The sequence below is a fragment of the Dufourea novaeangliae genome, unplaced genomic scaffold (genome assembly GCF_001272555.1).
Source record: "Dufourea novaeangliae isolate 0120121106 unplaced genomic scaffold, ASM127255v1 scaffold175, whole genome shotgun sequence".
Taxonomy (NCBI): Eukaryota; Metazoa; Arthropoda; class Insecta; order Hymenoptera; family Halictidae; genus Dufourea; species Dufourea novaeangliae.
The window spans coordinates 663,894-684,928 of NW_015374053.1; the positions used below are offsets into that span (position 1 = coordinate 663,894).

Below are 21,035 nucleotides of genomic sequence, written 5' to 3' on the forward strand. Positions count from 1 at the left end.
CCCACGATTCTGGCATCACTGCCGGCCGGCTCGCATCGACTGTACGCGATCCACGCCGTTCCGAACAGTTCCGCCAAACTGACACGCCTGGAGAGCGGAAGTCGACGAGGACGCGGTAGCCAGCGCGACCCTGAAAGACCCGCTATTTGAACTGGTCTCGCGCGGCGTGAAGAAAACGAGGTCAGCTCTCCTGGTCGACTACGTTCTAGCCTCGTCGAGCAGAAACACGGCGAAATCGAATGTCGAAGAGGTAAATGCAGCAACCCGTAAGTCCGTCGGCGCTTGCGCCCCTGGGAGGAGGGGGAACGACGGTCCAGCATGCGACACACGGTGGTGGAAGAGCGTTAGAAAATACGGAGGAACCGCAGTGACTTGCGACGCGACTTACTATCAATTGGGAAACTGCTACGACGGGTGGACCGAACCGACACGCGTGGCGAACAAACATGGCTTCTATGTGGATTTAGGGGAGTCAGCAAAAACAACCCCTGGTGGTGAATCGTTTTCTCACAGCAGTTCGGGGCGGTGGTGTGCCTTCGGTCGGGGATTTGAAACGAATCGATCGATCTCTGCGATACGATGGGTCACACGGTCTCGAATATACCACGCGCTCGTACAGATTCCGTGCGTTGATACGCGCGGCCTCAGCCGAGCCGGCGTCGCTCCGAACCGTGGCGTATCCAAGGGGTTCGTCGAACTAGATCAAGTTTGGGGCGCGTCGTTTATTCGTCTACCAGCGGGCGAATTGGATTATACATATGTACTATTTGTCCGTGTAATTTTGTGCACGGAAACGGGAACAAAACCGTTTCGTATTTCAGAGGTGCAGTGCGATATAGTCGGAGACAACGTGGAAAATGTGAACACCGAGAGTGAGCCAGGTGAAACTCGCCAATTGGACCACAACGACCGGGAATCGAGCGATTGTAACGCGAGTCGCGCAGGAAACTGACAAGCGAGAAAGTCGAGGAGGTTTCCACGAATAGAAGATGACGCGACGGCGACACACGGTGTACGACGGTTGACGCGCGCGCGCCAGACGATCCGAGGGAATCGGTAAGATATCACGGGCAATTACAGCTAGGGATGTGCGATGTTCATTAATGTTTACGGAATTTTCAGACCTGACATCATTTTGCTACTTACAGTAAATTCTCGATGATTGTTCTAAGACTCCACGGCACTGTTTATTAAATATCTCATAAACTAATAGTCATATGCGGCTGAAACAAAGATCGGTTGGCTTCAGAATCCTAAACCTTGAGACCTTTCCTTGTCAGTGCCCAGGAGCCTTCGATCGCTCATCGAGGATTTACTGTATATCTTATCTGTATACGTATATAAGGGCTTATTGCCCGTTCAATAAATAATAATAAGAACAATAATACTAATAATAATCCCTATTTACGGCTGGCGTTCAGCCGAGAGTGTCACACGGAGGATTCACGTGGTCAACACGATCCACCACCACGTGCGGGTCCAAACTGCAGGTTCAAATAGGATGTATCGCGCCGCCACGCGGTTCGAAGCACGCGTCGCGGACACAAGGTGAAAGGTACGATAACTTGCCGCAGCGAAGCCTTATCGCCCGGTTCCACGGCGTTCTTGTTTTTCTTACACGTATGTACGTACAAGGTTCACTCTCTGGTGGACACGGTCCGTTTCCGCGTGTAATTTATTGATTTTTCTGATCGACCCGCTGTTTCGGCCAGATAAACCACGATAAATCGATCGCGGTACCAAAGCGTGCGTTCCCGTTGATAGACGATTTGTTGTTTCAGTTTCACGGAGCGATAATGAGACCGTCGGACAATCGTATGGCTGGACAAAGCGAGAACACACGATCGGAGCCGTTTATTGACGATGAGCTCATCGACGAATAGCAATCGAAGTTAGACCGTGTATTACTACTGGAACACATTGATCGCTGCTATAGTGGAACCGTCACCGATGCGTCGAGTATCGAACGGGAAGAGGAGGTACGTGAGGGCCGTGTTGCCACCTTTGATTTTTGAAAATCTACAGATAAGAGTTCAAAATTTCGTTGAATTCTGTTGAACTTGCTTTGTCTACGGTTTTCTTTTATCATTCTAAGTCACAAGGTCTTTATTTAACACTAGAACTACCGACGATAAACGCGTATTTGCTTCGATCGCTGGATGAACTTGGAAAACTTTTGAAAATTCGGAGTTTGATTAATTTTTTTCACTCTCGTATCGTAATAAAAGGTGCAAAAGATCCGAGAAAATGTATTGTCATAACATTTTAACCCTCGTAAGAGTGCATTGACTAGTCATTTTTACTGGTTTGGTAGTTCTAGTGTTAAGATTCAGTAGACACGAGTTTCATCGCAAGATCCCATCCGATCCTGCGTTATATTTCAACAGAAATCCGTAGATTTTCCGTGTGAGATTCGTCGGGGGCGCTAAAATAATCCGTAGATCTACGGAAAAGCCTGCAAAGGTGGTAACACTGGGTGTGGGTGCCAGCTTTATTGCGGAATCGCGTGCCGATTCGATACGGCCGCGAGGGTTGCACGTAGCGCTGATGTGTTTAAAATGATCGATTGATTTAGGATCGGAGGGTGTGCGCGATAGACGCGTTTCGCAGGATCCACGAGGTTCATCCAAGGATACCAACGAGTTTGTGGACGTCAGACGTCGAAAAATCGTCGATCGTGAACGTCAACTGGCGGAACCGGCGAGGAGAGACGTTCTACGAACAACCGAACGCCGGCAGGCGTGCACGAGGGCGAAATCAAGAAGACGGGAAGCAGAAGGCAGTGCCGTAGTCCTGGGGGCCCAGGGTCTAACCGCGGTGTATTAATAGCCTCTGCATAACGTGTGTCGGTGGTGGGGAGAAGCGGTGCTCGCTCGCGGGTGAAAATAGAAAAGAATGTTTTTGGAATCCAATTGGACTTGGTTGGTCGAACGATGGGGCAATATGGCCGACTTGGCCGAGCGGGTGGACGATCTGATATGCAGTTTCGACTCGGCTGGTGACACAACCATGGATACGTTATCGATGTTAATATTCGGTTGGATGGTATTCGGGTTGGTGGTGTTGTGCGTCGGCAAATACGTATACAATCGGTTCGTGTTAAACGGTGCCGTCTACGGGACGATAATTGCCGCCAAGGACGGCCATATCGTTCACAGTGATAGCGTCGGTGGTGGTAGTGGTAGTGGTGGTGGTGGTGGTGGTGGTGGTGGTATCTTTGGCGGCAGCAAGTTGCTTTCGTTGGGAAAACAAAAAACTCCAAGCTCGAGTCCCACGGGTAGTGGTGGTGGTGGAAAGACACCGACATCGGGCGGTGCAGGTGGTGGTGGTGGCGCCGGTTCCGGTTCCGGTTCCGGATCGTCGTTGATTGGTGCCGCTCATCCGTCCGGTAGCGTCGCTACACCGTCTGGAATCGGTGGTGGTTCACCACAATCCTACGTTCCACCGACTCCACCCGTTCGTAAACGGTTGACCGCCAGGAAAACTTCCGGTGCGCTGATCAGCCCCGCAAGAAGCTCCAGAAGCTTGCATCTGCCCACCGCGACTGGTGCCGATCCTGATGCTGTGCGTTGGGTAAACGAGATCATCGTTTGGATGTACTCGGACCCAGCGATTCTCGACGAATTACTCGCTGTTTGGGTCACGTCTCTCAACTCGTTCACCGCCAAGTCCGTCGACGAGGTGAGTGTCTAGATTCCGTTAGGTTTGATAGCTACTCTACCATGTGAAGAGAGGATTCAGTCATCGAATGATCGAATTGAGTGGCAAGAATCAATTCGAAACATACATCGTCTGATTTGTTCTACACGATTATTGTCCAGACATTATCCCCACCACTGGGGAGTGGGGTGGAATCTGTCAAGCGCATATTTTTCAAAAAAAAAAAACAAATTTACGAGGGTCTGAAGCATTTCTACCTATAAGATTATTGTCCCGGAATGGACTCGAGTTCGGGACGATAATCGAGAGGAGTCTGTATTTCCAACCCGGCCAGGCTAGATAAGGCAAGGCGAGATGTTTTTCGTAGCGCGTGGGTGTTTCTCGGGGAACGGAAACGTCGTTCGGTCGTAACCACTACTCGACGCCGGACAATTTTACTTTTCGAACGCCGAGAGGTTCGACTTTACGCTCTGACAGACGCACCGCCCTACACCCTCCTCCCTTGTTCGTAGTTCAGTTGTATTAGCCTTTTTTTCCGAAATAATTCTAATCAATTATGTTTTTGCATGGAAATGTTCGGAAGTTCATTAGAAATGAAACGTTTACGTTTGGGATTCGTGAATTGTTGGGGAACATTGTTAAAAAATTTCATTAAACATAGCTAATTAGAATTGTTTTTTAAAATGGGATTCTTGAAGTATAATTTGACTGGACTATCGTCCACGAACGGGAGACGCGAGTTTTACGACGGCGTTTTAAGGCGTCGACTGGAATATACATTTCACGCGACCTCGAATCGTTCTTTCCTTCTTTTCTGTCGTTTCGGTTAATCTGATCCGCGATGAGCAAGCGAAACGACTCGACGAAACCATTAAACGGTGTGTATGCATATTTAGTCAGTTGTCCATCGATCGATGATTTAATCCACGATTGGATATTGCAGAACGGCGTCGGAGTGGAATTTGTTCGGGTTCTACCAGAGACTTATCCACCGAATCTCTCCAATATATTCTGCGAATGTGACTCGAAGGATGACGTGGTACGTATTTGAAAGTCCCATTTCGATCAAACTGTACTAGGGTGAACTGACCATTAGGCAAGAAATGTAAATTAAAAATTTTTATGGAGTGTAGTTGCACTGTTAATATCCCGTATTAAGGAAACATTAATAAGTACAATTCTTATTAAAAATATTTCAGTAATGTAGCAGTCATTTACTGGGCTTTTACACGTTTTCTGCACTTTATAAATAATTTTGTTTAAATTATGATGATAATAAGGAAATATTTTTATAAGAATTTCAAGAAAAATAAGTGTAATTGCAATTTCAACTGGTTGGTTCACCCTACACGCTCTTTTCCAGCAGCTGTTTTACCGCTTGCTGTGTTTCGGTTCCAGACGATCACGTGCGATTGCGAAGCTACGCCTGCGTTGCAACTGAAAGCGTTCCGTCGAAAGGCGGATAAGCTGGAAGTCAGCCACTACCGTGTCAACGTAAACCGATTTCGCGCCCGTTTAAATGTCATATCCATCACCGAGAAACTTCTTCTGGACTTGAAATGCGACGGTTGGCCAGAGGTACCTGTCTTTTTTGCAAAAATGGTTCATCGTTGCTCTTGTATGTACACTGTGGCTATTTTAATTATTTTTTAAACAATGTTTCAAATGAAACTGCACGACGGCTTATAGAACATATATGTGTAGGTAGTGTTGTGAATACGTTTCAACATAGGCTAAAAGAATATGCAATAAAAAATATAGGGCTCCATTTAAAAATTTGAATGTGACCTTTAGAGAACTGTCCAACGTTATCGCAAGGTCAAATAGTTATCATGATCATATGTCCCCCATGATATCACACAATGTTTATCTGAAAGATTTTTCCATATTTTTGTTACTTATAGAAACAATCGCAAGAGTACACTTAAAATAGACGCACTGCACAGTGATTTTATTACTGTCTATGTAATCGTATGGACCCTCTGTGTTCTAATAAATCGATGGTATTCCATTCGTGCATTAGGTGAAAGTGTCGTTGGCTCCGGTGGGCACGATAAAGAAGGACCTCGACGAAAGTCACTTGCAGGATGTTGTGACGGAGATTGTGGTGGGTGCGTTGAGGGGGACCAGTGTTCATTTGAATCTCTTTCAATATCCGAGTTGCCCGCGTTTATGGAGGGAACAGGCGACGAACCAGCCTGGCTTCTCGTTGCCAATGCACTACGACAGCATGGTAAGATTGCTCGGCTGTTCTCCGTTTTCTTTTTCGATCGATAGCCCACGAAAAGATCAATAATGGTAAGAATAATATATTGTCTTTGTGGTGTAATTAAAGAAAACGAAGACAAACAAGGTACAAGTGAAGTTTCAACGGAAATAAAAAAAAATGGCGACGGAGGATCGATTTAATCGCGCATCCATTTGTTCCCAGAGTACGTCCAGCGGTTCGCAGCAACCACCACGCCAACAAATGCGAACGCAGAGTCCAACTCCGGTACAGACACAGTACATGACCGGTGAGAAACGATTGCTGGTGAAAGTGGTCAGAGCTACGGAACTGGGCGGCGAACAAGGTGCCGTGGAACCGTATTGCGTGGTCGAGCTCGATGAACCCTCGCAAAAGAATCAGACCTCTGTCAAAAAGGACACACGGAATCCACTGTGGGACGAAGCGTTCTTGTTGTAAGTCGCCCGTGGATGATCGTATACAGGTACTCCACTGAAAGGTAGACACTTAAATATCTCCTTCAGTTGTGATTATACAGGGTGTAACAAAAGTGTTGATATTTAGGTGGCCACCTTTAGGTTGTTTCACCTTGTATACAGATGAAATCGATTCCCAAATTACGTCAGATTCCCAATAGCGAATAAAACCACGCTCAGATCACGCTCAATCTGAATACAGACTATATTTCTCCCATTGGATTACATGTGAGCGATAAATACCGCTGCTAAATTTGACGTGATCTGACCGTACCGTGACAGCTACTGTGAATCTGGTTTTACCGTCGCCGTTCCGATTTAATCGGATGTATGCTTGAATAAATCGCAGCGACGTGACTCGTAACACCACCGAGGTATTATTGGAGGTATACGATCGCGTGAACAAGACGCAACGTTTCCTGGGCTTGGGAATCGTCGGGGTCGACGAGCTTCTCGCTAATCCCAGTCAGAGGCAGATCATACCACTTCAAGGCCGACCGTACGAGGAAGACGATATCACCGGCACCCTGACCGTCGAGGTAAGTTAACACCAGCATACTGAATCCGATCACACGCGAGAAAACGTTTTGCAAATAGAAGGTAAAACAAAAAACAAAACGTTTAATCGCGTGTGTCGCGCGCCTCGCCGTTGTTCTATTTTTTTTTCACCTCCTTTCTGTCCACCCACTCGTCGCCCCCCTCTCTCTCTCTCTCTCTCTCTCTCTCTCTCTCTCTCTCTTTTCTGTCTCTCTTTTTCTCAGTTTCTGTTCATCGAGGGTGCAGAGGTGCCTCAGATTGGGAGCAAACCTTACAAGGTGAAGGAGACGATAAAGCCGGTGTCACCGACTGCTCCTCGTACCTACAATCCGACAAATCTCATCAGCGACAATAGTCTAAATTACAACAATGGTAACAGCACACTTATCTTGTACGACTCTACCGTTCAGTCCGAAGGGGGTAATTACCAATTGATTATCTGAAAGGCATTGCGTGCGTTCGTATTTCCACGAGTGTTGAGAGAATTTATATATAGTGATTAGTTGTCGCCCGTACACTCTTCCTTTCTGCGAGACGCACAACCGGACCCGGCGAACGTTCCGCGTTTCTTGCGAGTTACCATTATCGAACGCCCACATTCTGCCGCCTGCTTACCGCAGGATTTGAATTACACACAATCACACGCACACGGACACGCACTACCCTCCTGAAAACGATTCACGTAGAACGAGTCGGATCGCTCGTATGCATATACAGGGTCAGTTATTAAGAAATACTATTTAAAATAACCCATTAGGTGCGGATTTTTATGCGAAAGTTTCTAAAGTAATTTATAAAGATAGGAGCAAACGTAGAAATTTATTTCCCCTCTTAAGTATCTTATTGGATTCAGAGTTTCTATATGTTATTTTTATTTTTGGAAATATCAAGGTGACCTTGAACTTTTTCAAGGTTTATGCATCTCTTTTTTTACTACAATCAATGGAAATTAGATATAAAACAATCAAATTGCATCCGCTCGATGTGTCCCGTAAATGTTACACAGTTCAGTAAAATGTTTTCTGATACAACCAATAGGTACCGAGTTATTTTAGATAGTTCTTATTGACTTACCCTGCAAATATGCACACAATATGTCTGTTTTAAGTGTACTTGTGCGATTATTTCTGTGAGTAGCAAAACTATGAAAAAATCTTTCAGATGAAAGTTGTGTGATACCATGATGATAACAATTTCACCTTGAGAGAACACTGGGCAGTCCTGTGAAAATCAGATTCAAATTTTTAAATAGAATCCTGTCCTACGTTTCAACATTGGCTGTAAGAATACGTAATAAAACATACAGGATTCCCTTTAAAAATTTGAATGTGACCTTCAGAGAACTCTCCAGCGTTATCTCAAGATGAAATAATTAATTCATATATTTTTCATATATTTGCTACTTACAGAACTAATTGCACGAGTACACTTAAAACGAACATACTGTTTATACGTCACCTCGTCGTACCGTGGCGGCAGGTCGTGTACGCGCAATAGTAATTCGCATGAGAAACATTATTCACGTGTAGCGCGTAGATTCTTTTTTGTAAACTATCCCCGCTCTCACCTATTCTGTGCTCCTGACTCTCCCCCTTCCGGTGTAGAGCCCCTAATGCAGGCCCGTTCCTAGGTTGTTCGCCACTCGGGTGCAAAAACAGTATCGTGGTCCTTATTAATTTAATGTTATTTAATTAAGAATTCGATATGCAGCGTTTACTTTTATATCTACATCAGCGGTCGCCCAGGTGTGGTGGCACCTGTTGCACCCCCGTCAGGAACGGCCCTGCGTTAACGTCTCGCGGTTTAACGTTCCTCCGCCACCAGCACGATTTTAAATGTAATGGTTTTTCACCGCTCGCCTACCCGATCGAGATGTTTCCCGGTTCACAGTCCCTCAGAGTTATTTCGGCTACCAGAGAACAGATTCTTGACGAGCAACGGGTGTGACGGTAAATCACACGTTTTACGTAACCATCGAAACAGTAGCCAAACAAGCGCGAGAAATTTATCTGGTAAACGAAATGGCCGATGCTTCGTAGAAGACAATGGAAGTATATATATATATATATATACATATATGTATAGGCGTCATTATAGAAGTTATTTACCGAGAGGATTTTTTTTCGAGCATTCGCGCGAATGAAACGGACAGCACACGGAATTCTGATCGACTGTTATTGAAACATGATCCGCAGATTACCTGACCAATGGGAACGCAGTGGATTCGCCCTACAGAACCGGTCAGTCCAATGGTAACAAGGGGACACTAATCGTGCACAGCCAACAGAGGGTACGTTTCACATTAGAATCTCCAAACTTCCAATGGAAAGTTTTTTTATTATTATCATTATTGATTAAAGTTAACCTGAATCGGTGAAAATATCTATTCTGTTACTTTTCTAACTCGAGCTCACTAACTGTTGCGTCTCTTTTTTTGTGCATTCTCTTTTGCAGTACCTGGAGCGGCAAGTAGTTAAGGTAACCCCGTTTACACTGCATGGCATCATCCACGACGACAATAATCGCACACATCCTACCTGTTTTACGATCTTCCGCTTCGATCGGAACGGACCGAAAGCGTCTTCCATCGATCGTTACGTTATTTTCCGTTGTCGCTGCTGTAAAGTCAAAGCTATATTGAGGTTCGCGGGCTTTGGCCGGTTAACAAGTCGTATGTCGAAGCTAGTAATGGGCACCATCGACTAAAACCTATCGACTAAGTCGATAGTAATCAACGACTACTTTCAGTCGATTAATTTAGTTGCTTGAAGCAACTCCTTCAGTCGACTAAATTTAGTCGCTTGAACTATCGAGCTATTGATCGCTATTGACTGGATCTTGATTATTTTCTTCGCGATGCACACCAATTGTAATTTTTCCATATATTTTTTTATGCATTACCTTGTGAACTAATCGTTTAAACTTCTCCGAAAAAGTCAGATCGTTAATTTTAAAAAGTTCATTTAATTGTTTAGAGTGCACGAATACTTTCGTGCCTCTTTTACATTAATAAGAAATTGTAAGTATTAGTAAGAAAGAAGACGAACCAACTAGAACGTATTATCTCAGAATTCGACTCTGTCACTTGATGACATAATCTATACATAACCTATAAAGCAAAATTTCAGTTGACTAAAAACTATCGACTAAATAGTCGATAGTATGTTGCGACTAAATAGTCATTAGTCGATGCCCATCACTAGTCGATGCACACTCGCTGTAGACGGATGAAACCGGAAGTCGACACCCATTCGGTTGTCGCAGAAATGGCTGTGTCCGTGAACTTTAGCATAGCTAGTAATTTTTGTCGCGTTTTTGTCCCTCGTAGTCGTGTTCCTTATCCGTTTCTGTTACCGAAGGAAACGAACTCTTTGTGCAACGAGAAAACTAATAATCGTCAGCTGAGTGAGGTGTGTTTTACTAATTCGACAGGTCGCCCTGACAGAGAGCGGCAGCTGGCAAGAAATATCCCCGGAGGTAATTATGCTTGTTGTCGGTAGTGATCGGACTGATACGGATACGTGTCGATGATGCTCGAACAATTCGATTCGAAAGTAATCAATGGGAGGTATCAAAAGGTACCAAAGTTTTAGATACTTGGTATCAATTATCGACACCTTAACCCTTTACCAACAAGGAATTAATGTTTTATAAGAGTTTTTCCAACATAGTGCAGAAGGTACGTTTGAAACGTTCTGGTTTCCTAAATCGTACCTCTTTGGAAAGCAGTAAAGTAAAAAAGTAAAAAAAGTACTAAAAAAGGTAACGCATTTCTTGTACATAGTATCCATACTTCGAAACCTTCGAGGTTATATCAGACAGACGTCAATGTTTTGGTGAAATATCAAATGAATATTGACAATTGACAATTTCGTAAAGTATCAAATGGGTATTAATAATTTCATTAGGTATCAAATGCGTATCGATACTTCCGTAGAAGTATCAAACAGGTATCGATCCTTGCGTAGAAGTATCAAACTGGTATCGATTATATTTGATACCTACAGGTCTGGGTTAGGTATCGATACGGTATCAGTCCGATCACTAGTTGTCGGTGCTATGTATTGCACGTGTTTTTTCTGTAGATATACATTAACAATATCATTAAAAATCGGTCGATTAGATCGCATATAATGGCAGTTTGTTGAATTGTATCGTTAATTGTGTACACGTGTCGTTTTAGCATGGACCGAAAGACACCAGCCTGACATCGGGACCAGAAAGCACACCAAACTCCTCCAATTCCGAAGGTAGACATTATTTCGTGTCGTGTGTTCAATGTACTTTTCATGTATGTATTCAATGATTCTTGTCTTATCGCAGAAAGAGGGAGGACTCGAAGAAAACGACGGGACTTCTTCGGGACCATAAAGAAACGACTGACACGATCGAAAACGAGAAGCAGATCTGTCGGGCCGGAAGGTGACGCGAATCACGAGGATGCCCACTCTAGATCTATATCCGCGGACAGGGCACGTGATCCTGGATCTGGTACGTTTGTTCCTTGTTAATTTGTCCGATCGTAAAAAAAATACCATGAATAACTATGTAGAAATTGTACCAATTAAGGGGGGAGCCTGGTGTGAACGGGTTAAAAATGAATGAATTTTTGGGAATTTCTTGTGAAGAAATTAGTAAACCAATCTCTTTGAAACTTTGAGAATATTTTATTGTACAATTAAACTGAATACAACAATTTTTATTTTCACGACAAATCCATAAATATTATAGTTATAAGCATTTGCTTAGGAGCTGCACATAAGTCCTTATAACAATAATATTTATGAATTTGTCGTGAAAATAAAGACTTTTGTTTTCAGTTTATTTGTACAATAAAGTATTCTAAAAGTTTGAAAGAGATTGGTTTCAATACTTTTTTCATGATAAATTCCCCAAAATTCGTTCATTTTTAGCTGTTTACACCAGGCTCACCCCTTAATCGCGATTAACTCGTTAGTCCCCGTAGATTAGAATTAACGGTCGCCGCATTGATAGTTCACCGTTGTTAGCGTAAAGTTGTGTGTTCGTTTGTTTTGCGTGCGAATCCCCTGCGACATGGGACGCGACGTTGGTGAGTACTGATTCACATGTAGCAAAGAATGCAGCGACGTTCAGCTGCGTTTAGATTCCAAAATCCGACACGCAAGTCTAATTTAGAGATGGGATAAAGTACACTAGAAGTAGGATAGTTTTGAACGTTTCATAAATACTTCGAATAAGGAAAGCAATACTTTTAAGTAGACTGGATCCCAGATGAAAGATGTTCGAACCAAGTGTACCCAAACCCTGGCCCAATAGATTCGAACCTTTTATGTGTACTTAGATCAGAAGTTTTCTGTTCTTTGCAATTGTATGTAGTTTAGCAAAAAATTATATCTAAGTAATCAAAATTATACATTACATTTCAAGTATACTCATTGAAACTTTATTGCTTTTGAGTGGCGATCAGGACCTATGAAATGGAACTTGGTTATGGAAATTGACTTAAATTCGTGAATATATACTGAACTTGATCCCATTGCTGGTCCTAATGCCTCCCACTATTAATCTCTGACGCGTGACTAACATAACAAAGTGCAAAACGGTCGTTTTGCTTGAATTTTATAGCTCGTTTATCGATACCAGGAAGAGAAGAACACTCGCGACGGTCCAGTCTGAGCGAGGCGTCCGGTATAAGCGGAGCGTCGACCAGAACGTACATAAACGAGGCTTCCACGTTGGTTCTCGAGACAGTCGAGAATGGCATCAAAAAGTGAGTAACGTCACAATTTTGGTCTCGTTTACAGTCTAGGTCCTATGATGACCAGCTCACTGATACACACACGCGTTTGTACTTCTTCTTACAGGCACTATTTGGTGCCGTTGTCGCTCGCACAGAAGAGCAAATGGAGGAAAAAAGGCACGAAGCTGCACATATTCAACGATCACACCTTCATCGCGAAACACATGGCAGGGTAAGTCAGGCCTGGATTAAGATTTTTTGAGTTATCGTACACTCCTACTGCTGTCCCGAGGGAATAGCAAAATTCGATAAATCCGTGGATTCATTTTACCAATGAATTGTTTCCAGTTTTAGTGGGACCGTGTGCGAAGTCTGCAAACGAACGCTCGCGAGACGTTTGGGTAAGCAGGGCTACGAGTGCAGGGACTGTCAGATGAAGTGCCACAAACACTGTCACGTGAAAGTGGACACGACCTGTCCTACGTCGACCATTCAGAGCATCGAACTGTAAGTAAACGTCCTCCCGATTTATCGCGACAATCTCAATGTTCGTTTCAGATCATACCGATCGTTTCATATAAAACGAACGTGCGTACGATGATAGCAACGTTATGTGAACTTCACGTACGCGAAGACGACGAGCTAATCATGTTTTTCTTTTGATTCGTTTCTCGCGCATAAGGTCCCTACTGCCGGTGCTCAGTGAATAGGACGGGTAAGTTCTCGACGACACGAGCGATTTCTGTTTTGAACCGAGCGTCCTATCAGACACGCGTAGCTGCGCATGATTCGTAGTTTGTTCGTTTATTCTTTCGTTCCAGCAACATTTTTCTCCACCGAGATTGACGCGTTGCAGTTTCGTTTCCTTTCCTAGTTATTCGCTTGTGCTCGAAATATTCACACATTGTACGCGGGACACGTATTCCTACGTTTTCACAGACTCCTTTCGATTATCGTCTGGCTCGTTCTGCTCGATTATTGTCCAGGCGTGATCCCCACCATTCGTTGTCTTTCCGTTTTTGTTGTCGAGGCTAGGGCTTGGGAGGAAAAACGAATTTACGAAGGTCTGAAGCATTTCTTCGTACAAGATTATTGTCCCGGCGTGGACCCGAGTTCGGGACAATAATCGAGAGGAGTCTGCATTATGTCTTTCATATTATCGTTTGGGATTGAACGGTACCACATTATAAAATATTATTAAAGTTTTAAACATATATTGTTTTGTGCAAAATATAACCTTGTAAACCGATTTCTAAACCGAAAAATTGAATTTTTAGTGCCTTTTATTGTTAACTTTAAAGAAATATGTAATAGTTATAAACAATAGTAAAAAAAAAAAAGATTATTAAGTCGTCAAAAATGACCCACGCTAAGTGAAACGCGCAAGATAGCCCGCCTACAATGTGTTAATAATTGTTCGGTCCATTGCTCGTAGTTTAGACGATTAGTGGTTTTGTTTTGTGCCGTCAGTCTGCTTCTAACAAATCAAAATTCTGATACGATCATCGTTGTCCGTTCAAATTGAAACGGGGTCCGATCTTTTCCAGAACATACATAAAGGTTCCACAACTAGATCGAAAACCATCCAGCCATCATCTCTGCTGACCGAAACGAGAACCGACCGTGTTCGTAAAACGGCGGCAGCGTTCCCCAGCCGATCCAGCAAGCGTCTGCAACGAGCGAATCATTTTACCCCGGAAAAAGTATATTGTTCGAATCGCTTCGTTGATAATCATTCGTAATACACACATATACATATATAAAAGAAAGGCAAAAAATCGCGCTTCAACGTACGAAATAAGCACATCATTCATAGCGCTTGTTAACCGGCACACAGAAACGAATGCAAAACGAAAGCAAGAATCAAAAACGAAACGAAAACCCGAAACGAAAAATGAGCGAACCACAGAATGGAAGAGAACCACGCAGATATTACCGATATTATCCACTCCCGATAAACGAGATAATCATATTTTTACATGTATATTCCTCATCCACCGGACTAGCAAAAATGTCGAAAGTGTAGAGGACCAGCGATCCAAAAATGCTCGGTCCGTTCTCTAGTTCTCATTCGAGTTTTTCAATGCAATTTTTTTTACGCTTAAACGAACGTATCTACTTTTCCATTCTATATCTTAAGGTCCAGATTTTCTATCGATTCCAAGCTTCCACGCTCTCGAGGGGCCACGGTATCTCGGCGCGTCCTCTTTTCCCCCAAATTTCCGTTGATACCGTTTCTTCTACCGTTCGTCACGCGCGACGTATGAGAAACGGCGACGACGGACGAACACTGAGAAAGACTGGCACACGGCCGAGAAACGCGGCAAAACCGGTGAAATACAAAAATACAAAAGAAAAAAAAAAGAAGAAAAACGTGTCCAACGATAGTGCCTGTAACCGCGCGAAAGCTTGTAATTTTCGACTAAAGAAATAAATTTATGATCGCGACGATCTATTTATTATTGCTACATGGATGAGAGAAGCCGAATCGATCGCGGAGAGGTTCGCGTTCAACGACATCGACGAAGAAATGGAATTTCGGAGAGAAAGGCATGAAGGAGTTGTTACGATTTATGATAACGATAGCAATAATTGTGTTATATAATAAGAGGAATAATATATTACATTATGATTCTATGTTGTTCGTACGTTATTACACCCCTCCCTCCGCCCCCCTGTTTCCGCTTCCGGTGTCCATATTGCTCCGAAATGCAGTCTGTCCAGCAGACTTGAGAAAATTTGATTTGAAATGAAAATAGGAAATGACTATTTGAGATAATTTATTGTGGGACTTTTCGAGGAAAAGTTTTTTGGAATTATCAAACTCTGCACCAGCACATTCGGCCTATTCCATATTTGGAATTTCACAAAATGAAAAACACGGGATGTTCTGCTTCTTAAGGAGAACTCTAATTTTAGTATGCCTAAACGTTCTTACTCACGAATACTGCTTCGAAACGAGTCAAGTACAGAGCACTTGAAAACGTCGTGTCCTCACGAAGGTTGTAGAATAACTGAGAGTTTACCTACAAAGCGTCGTAGAGGAAGGGTCAGGTTACCCGTATTGCCCAGAATTTTGGTGATATATACCTGCATTCAGGTACAAATTTGTCCTGTCAATAAACAGACTATAAGATTGAACATCGACTATGATGACAAAATACAGTCCCTGGCCAAAAAGTTAGGACCACCCATAACTTTCCAAATTTTATATCATCATAGAATTAAACGGCCAGAACGTCATTTAATAATAATTTTTATAAACTACTAAAGTACGTACATACAGTATATACACCTCAATGTGGCCTTCTAATTCAACGATTACAGCGAGAAATTTGGAAAATTATGGATGGCCCTAATTTTTCGACCAGGGACCCTACTTCTACAAAAGACCTGAATGACCAAAAATTACTTCTCCGTAGCGAAAAGAATAAGAAAATATTGCGACAAAATATTAGAATAATCGTGACAAAAGTGTACATTCTGTATATGCATCGCGACGAGGAACCACGTCGTCGTTCGGTAAACAGAGATCAAAGTTGGCGCATCGTAGGGGCGGAGGGGGTGGAGAAGGAGCGAGCCTCGGGGCCGTTCGGAGCCTCGGATTCGGCTCGCGAAAGTGGAGCAACGCGCCGACCTAATTCGAGGTCGAAGCCCCAATTTTCATCGAGTTTGCCGCGGCTGCGAGGGGGGTTTCGGGGGAGATCGTCGACGACGGAACAACGAGGTATCCATGACGACGTGACGTAACGACCACGTCATCGAGAAAGCGCAACGACCCGACCGTACGTTTTCGCATCGCGGCTACGCCAGGAGCTTGAATGGGCCGTTGCAACGAATTCGCGATTATCCTCGAACCGATTGAATCCTTGCGTCGTTTTCTCTGTCCTTCGAATATGGATCGACTGTAATATCTTTCGATTGTTTCGACCTATAAGAATATAGGAATAGGAGACCACGGTACAGACGCAGCTTTCGTTTAACCCTTCAGCTGCAACCCTTTCGACAAACCGTTCAGTTTACTCGCTACTCGCGGAATGTAATCAATCGGGGACAGTGATAGATTGGCTTCTGTATTCTTTAAATACGTCTTGATCATGTATTTATACATTTTTTATGCGACACTCTCGAGGGAACTTCGATACCCCGAAAATACCGACCTTTTTCTTAACTCTTTGGGACCTGGTGATCATATTTGTGTAAGTTTCTTACAATATTTCACACAAACCCATAGCAGATCGATATTTTTCTTATAAATCTGAAAATTCAATGGTTACTTATACTCTATGAACATCTGCAACAGGACTATTAAATATTTCTTCCTTAAATGAATAAATAAACAAACAAACTTTTAACAATTTCATTGCATGGTCTTATAGAGGATAAAAAACTGTTAAGAATTATACTATCATTTCCAAGATCTACAAGGAAATAGGAAAACCCACGTTGACCTTTCATGGGATAGTTTCACCTCGAAGAGCCAAATGTCATCGGAAACGCAAAATTTCCCGATGCTTCTATCAAGGTCCCCTGAAAATCTGTGGAGTTCAAGAAAAAATCCCAAATTTTCCGGGGTACACCAAACTTCCCTTATTAACTATACGTACCCACGTCTTCGTCGTATAACCAATTTCTCAGCCTATCTAACAGTAAATCCTCGATGAGTGTTCGAAGCCTCATATAAGTTGATCTCCCCAGGTAGTAACGCTGACTTTGTAATAAGGTTTAACACAATGATGGAGCTTAGTTACGAAAGTTAGTTTACGAAATATTTAATATTCAGTGCCAAGGAGCCTTCGAGCAGTCATCGAGGATTTACTGTAACACGCAAACGAAAAAAGGCCGTGCAGCATCGACGTGAGATATCTTGACGCATGAATCACGAATCGAGGGTAGGAAGGAAGGAAGACGGGGCCCCGGATAGCTCGATGCACGTGTGCGTACGTGCGCGCAATGACGCCGAGTAATCGAAGGATAGCAGAGCAGTGCTGGGAACCGAGTTTATTCAATCGCGAGCCTCGGAATTAGGGCGCGTTGTCGGCGGTCTTCTCAATGACGTCGATGACGTCACCTGTTTGAAAGGAAAACTGGGGCAAACGATGAGAGAAAAAGAAACGCGTTCGGTTGGGGGAGGGAGCGATCATCGGCCTATCCTGTACACATATGTATGCGTACATACATACGATTTCCGACCGATCGTTCGGTATAATAAGTATGTCGATGGAGCGATTTTCCACGATCTAACGTCGCGTTCTCAACGATCAAGGGGGACTAGGGGGGCTGTAGCATTGGACCTCACTTCACAGGGGCCTCAATCTAAACCTTCTATTTATCTAAAAAAAATTATTGAATGAAATTTTCTTAACTGTTCACCCCTTTGAAATAATTAAAAATCGCACTAAATGTAGTAATAAATCGGACCATAATTATTTAAATATATCGAAGCATTGTTCGTTACAGCCGAACGTAAATTTCAATTTTTGAAGATATATGTATTTTACTGTAAGTTCCATTAGAGACATTCTTGCCCTCCTCCCCCTACCTTTGGAAGGTTTGATAGTCCTGGGTCACGAAAAATCTAAATTCAAACTTGGGAGAGATGACTGATACATTCCCAAAAGAGAAATCGCTGCAGGCCACTGACGATGGATTTCATTCCGGATGGCAAAGGTCGCAGTAAGAGTGTACTCGCGATCCTGGAGCCCCGATTAACCCACCCCTATGAAAGAATCAACGTCGACCCGTTCGGTTAGCGCCGATCTTTGAATGAACTATGGTATTTCATGGGGATGGGCCAAGCGTCGTTCGATCTAGGTCAAAGAAGGGTCGTGAATGGCGTCGCTTTGCTCGAGTGACGTCACGGGGTGTCGCGTGCAAACCCCTGCAAGTGGGTCACTCGTTGATGCTGTCATGGCCGTGGCTATAAACGGACCAGCGCCGCGGCGTCCTTCCTCGTTTTCGCGTGTCCCCGCGGACCGTTTTCCGGTAGAAACGCGACGACGTCGGCACAGATTGCCCCCACCCCCAACCCTCCAGTCGATCCCAACAGACCTTTTCCGGGCATTATTCTCGAGATTCCCCTATTTCGAGCTTCGAACGAATCGGTGAAGACCGACAGCTCGTTCGATGAACGATCGTAAACGGCTGGAAGACAATGCTCAAAGGGAGCGATGGATTTTTTTTTTTATGTAATAACACAAATATAGACACACGGTTTGAATGAAAAATCTTTATTTGATATACGTAAACTACGAGTATCGACATAGGTAATACTTAATATAAAACATTCAGTCCTGAGATTCCGGGCATTCTCGGACGCAAAAGGATCATACAGTAGATCCACGATGAGTGTCCGAAGGCTCCTCACGGAACATTAAATATTTCATAAACTAATGGCCGTATGTGGATGAACGAAATATCATTGGGTTCAGAATTCCAAGCTCTATCACTGTGCTAAACCTCCTGTTAAAAAGTCAACGTTACACCTCGGGGGACACTCGTCGAAGCAGCGTTCGAGCATTCATCGATGATTTACTGTATTACGCGCCCGCTCGCAGCCGGATAACAATTCGTAGAAACGTCGACGAGACGTACGTGTCGTGATCCTCTTTCCCATCGCGTTTTTACTCGTGGACAATTGTATCACGGTGATGCTCGATAAAATCGTATAATGCCAATTGCTTTACCGCCTTATATAGTTAACGCGTGCGATCACGCGGCGAATTATGTACAAGGCACTGGAAGTTCGCATAATGTGTTCCGCGTGTGTACGAATCGCGCTAACATTTCGTCTTTATTTTTTTCTGTTTCTTTTTTTTTTTTCTTTTTTTTTTCTCGTTTCTTTTTGTTTCAATGAGAATTTCTTGGTGAGAGATATTATATAGCTCAGATGACAAGATAAAAGGAATCTTCGCCGCGTTTCATTCGATTGCAACCGCTCGGAGACACACACACACACACACACACACACACACACAAACACATTTTCCTCCGGCGCCGCCGTTATCGTTTCGCCGTTCGTCTCGCGAGTTTCGATCGGAAAACGATAAACACATCGGTCCCCGGAGATCACGATCACGCACAGACACACTCACAGATCCAAACTTCGTTGGCAAATCACGAAAGCTCCGCCAAGGGGTTGCGTCGAGCGAAAACGCGTTACGGATCATCGAATCGTGATATGTTTGTTAAATTTACCCTTAATTCGAACGAGATAATTCTACTCTCTAAATGGAGTACACACGACCGGAAGTCAGCGTGCCACGGTCCCCAGAAAAAGGTCGATCGAGACCGCAACCACGGACTTCTCGATCGTTTCCACCCTGTTTGATAGAAGACGCGTAATTAATTGTCGCGCGATTTCAATGTGTCCACATAATTGACTTATATTGTTCCGTTAGCGCCGATAATATAATTCTCGTTGTTATTCGAGAAAGACGATTCACGAAATGGATCGTCAATAATTAGTCTCTACGGTATGCGGTTCACTGCTCGGTTCTTTTCCATCCCATCGATCTCTTTATCTCATTCCTCCATTCCTTTGTCTCCTTTTTCTGTATATACATATATACAGTGGACTCTTACGATATTGCCGCTTGGCCTATTGCCACGCGAGCCACTTCCCCTGCACGCGTAATTTCACGCACATTCTCGAAGGAAGCTCTCGACGCATTGCAGTTTCCGATAATATTATTCACCTGCAGTCCCCGGCCGCGGCAATATAGTAAGAGTCCACTGTATTCACAATCGATACGAGCCAAACCGCGAGTCGATCGTGAATCACACTCGGAGATCGTGTGTATTTAACTAATTGTATTCTCCGATTTACATACTTTGTTATGGATGTAACTAAACCGTTCCCTACGAAAGGTACATTATTTATACGCTGGAACGACTATACTTCTCTCTCTCTCTCTCTCTACGTGATCTATTCCCGTTTTCACGAATAGTTAGCGAATAACCTACGGCCTATATTGTTTCTCTGTGCCGCGTCTCTTAAGAATAAAACACACACACATACACTCTTCCCGGAGAAACGCGGCCAACGTGTCTTATTAATCTTCTCCGACCGTATACACTGTATTTCGTGGTTCGCCATATTTCTCTCGGTCCACACGGTTGGTCAAGATTCCGAAAGAATAATCAGTTCGAAGTTTTGAGGGGTGGGCGGAGGACGCAGTGTTCTCCGTTTCGCGTAACATAAGGCGTCGAATAGAAGACTAACGGGGGGGGATTAGACAATAACAGATCTCGATCGCGAGATCTCACGACGATTCGAGTTTCTTTTTTTTTTGTACCTACGAGGTACACCTCATAGTAAATCAGATGAAATTGAAATAAAAAAACGAACGGGCAGGATCGGCTGTGGACAGGATCGAAGAAACGATCGATCCTCTTCTGACCATCGGCGTCT

At 43.7% G+C, this 21,035-nt stretch overlaps 1 protein-coding gene across 1 annotated transcript; it reads left to right on the forward strand.

Annotated features, from left to right (window-relative positions):
- The first annotated feature begins 2,856 nt into the window (after nt 1–2,856).
- Nucleotides 2,857–14,420, forward strand: LOC107189897. Its single transcript, XM_015578576.1, has 16 exons — nt 2,857–3,681; nt 4,604–4,699; nt 5,059–5,238; nt 5,684–5,893; nt 6,092–6,342; nt 6,713–6,902; nt 7,125–7,320; nt 9,096–9,190; nt 9,355–9,378; nt 10,333–10,377; nt 11,084–11,150; nt 11,224–11,391; nt 12,508–12,652; nt 12,747–12,854; nt 12,971–13,129; nt 14,170–14,420. The coding sequence occupies exons 1-16, from the start codon at nt 2,896–2,898 to the stop codon at nt 14,225–14,227; spliced, it is 2,778 nt and encodes a 925-aa protein (XP_015434062.1). The 5' UTR covers nt 2,857–2,895; the 3' UTR covers nt 14,228–14,420.
- The last annotated feature ends 6,615 nt before the right edge of the window (nt 14,421–21,035 follow it).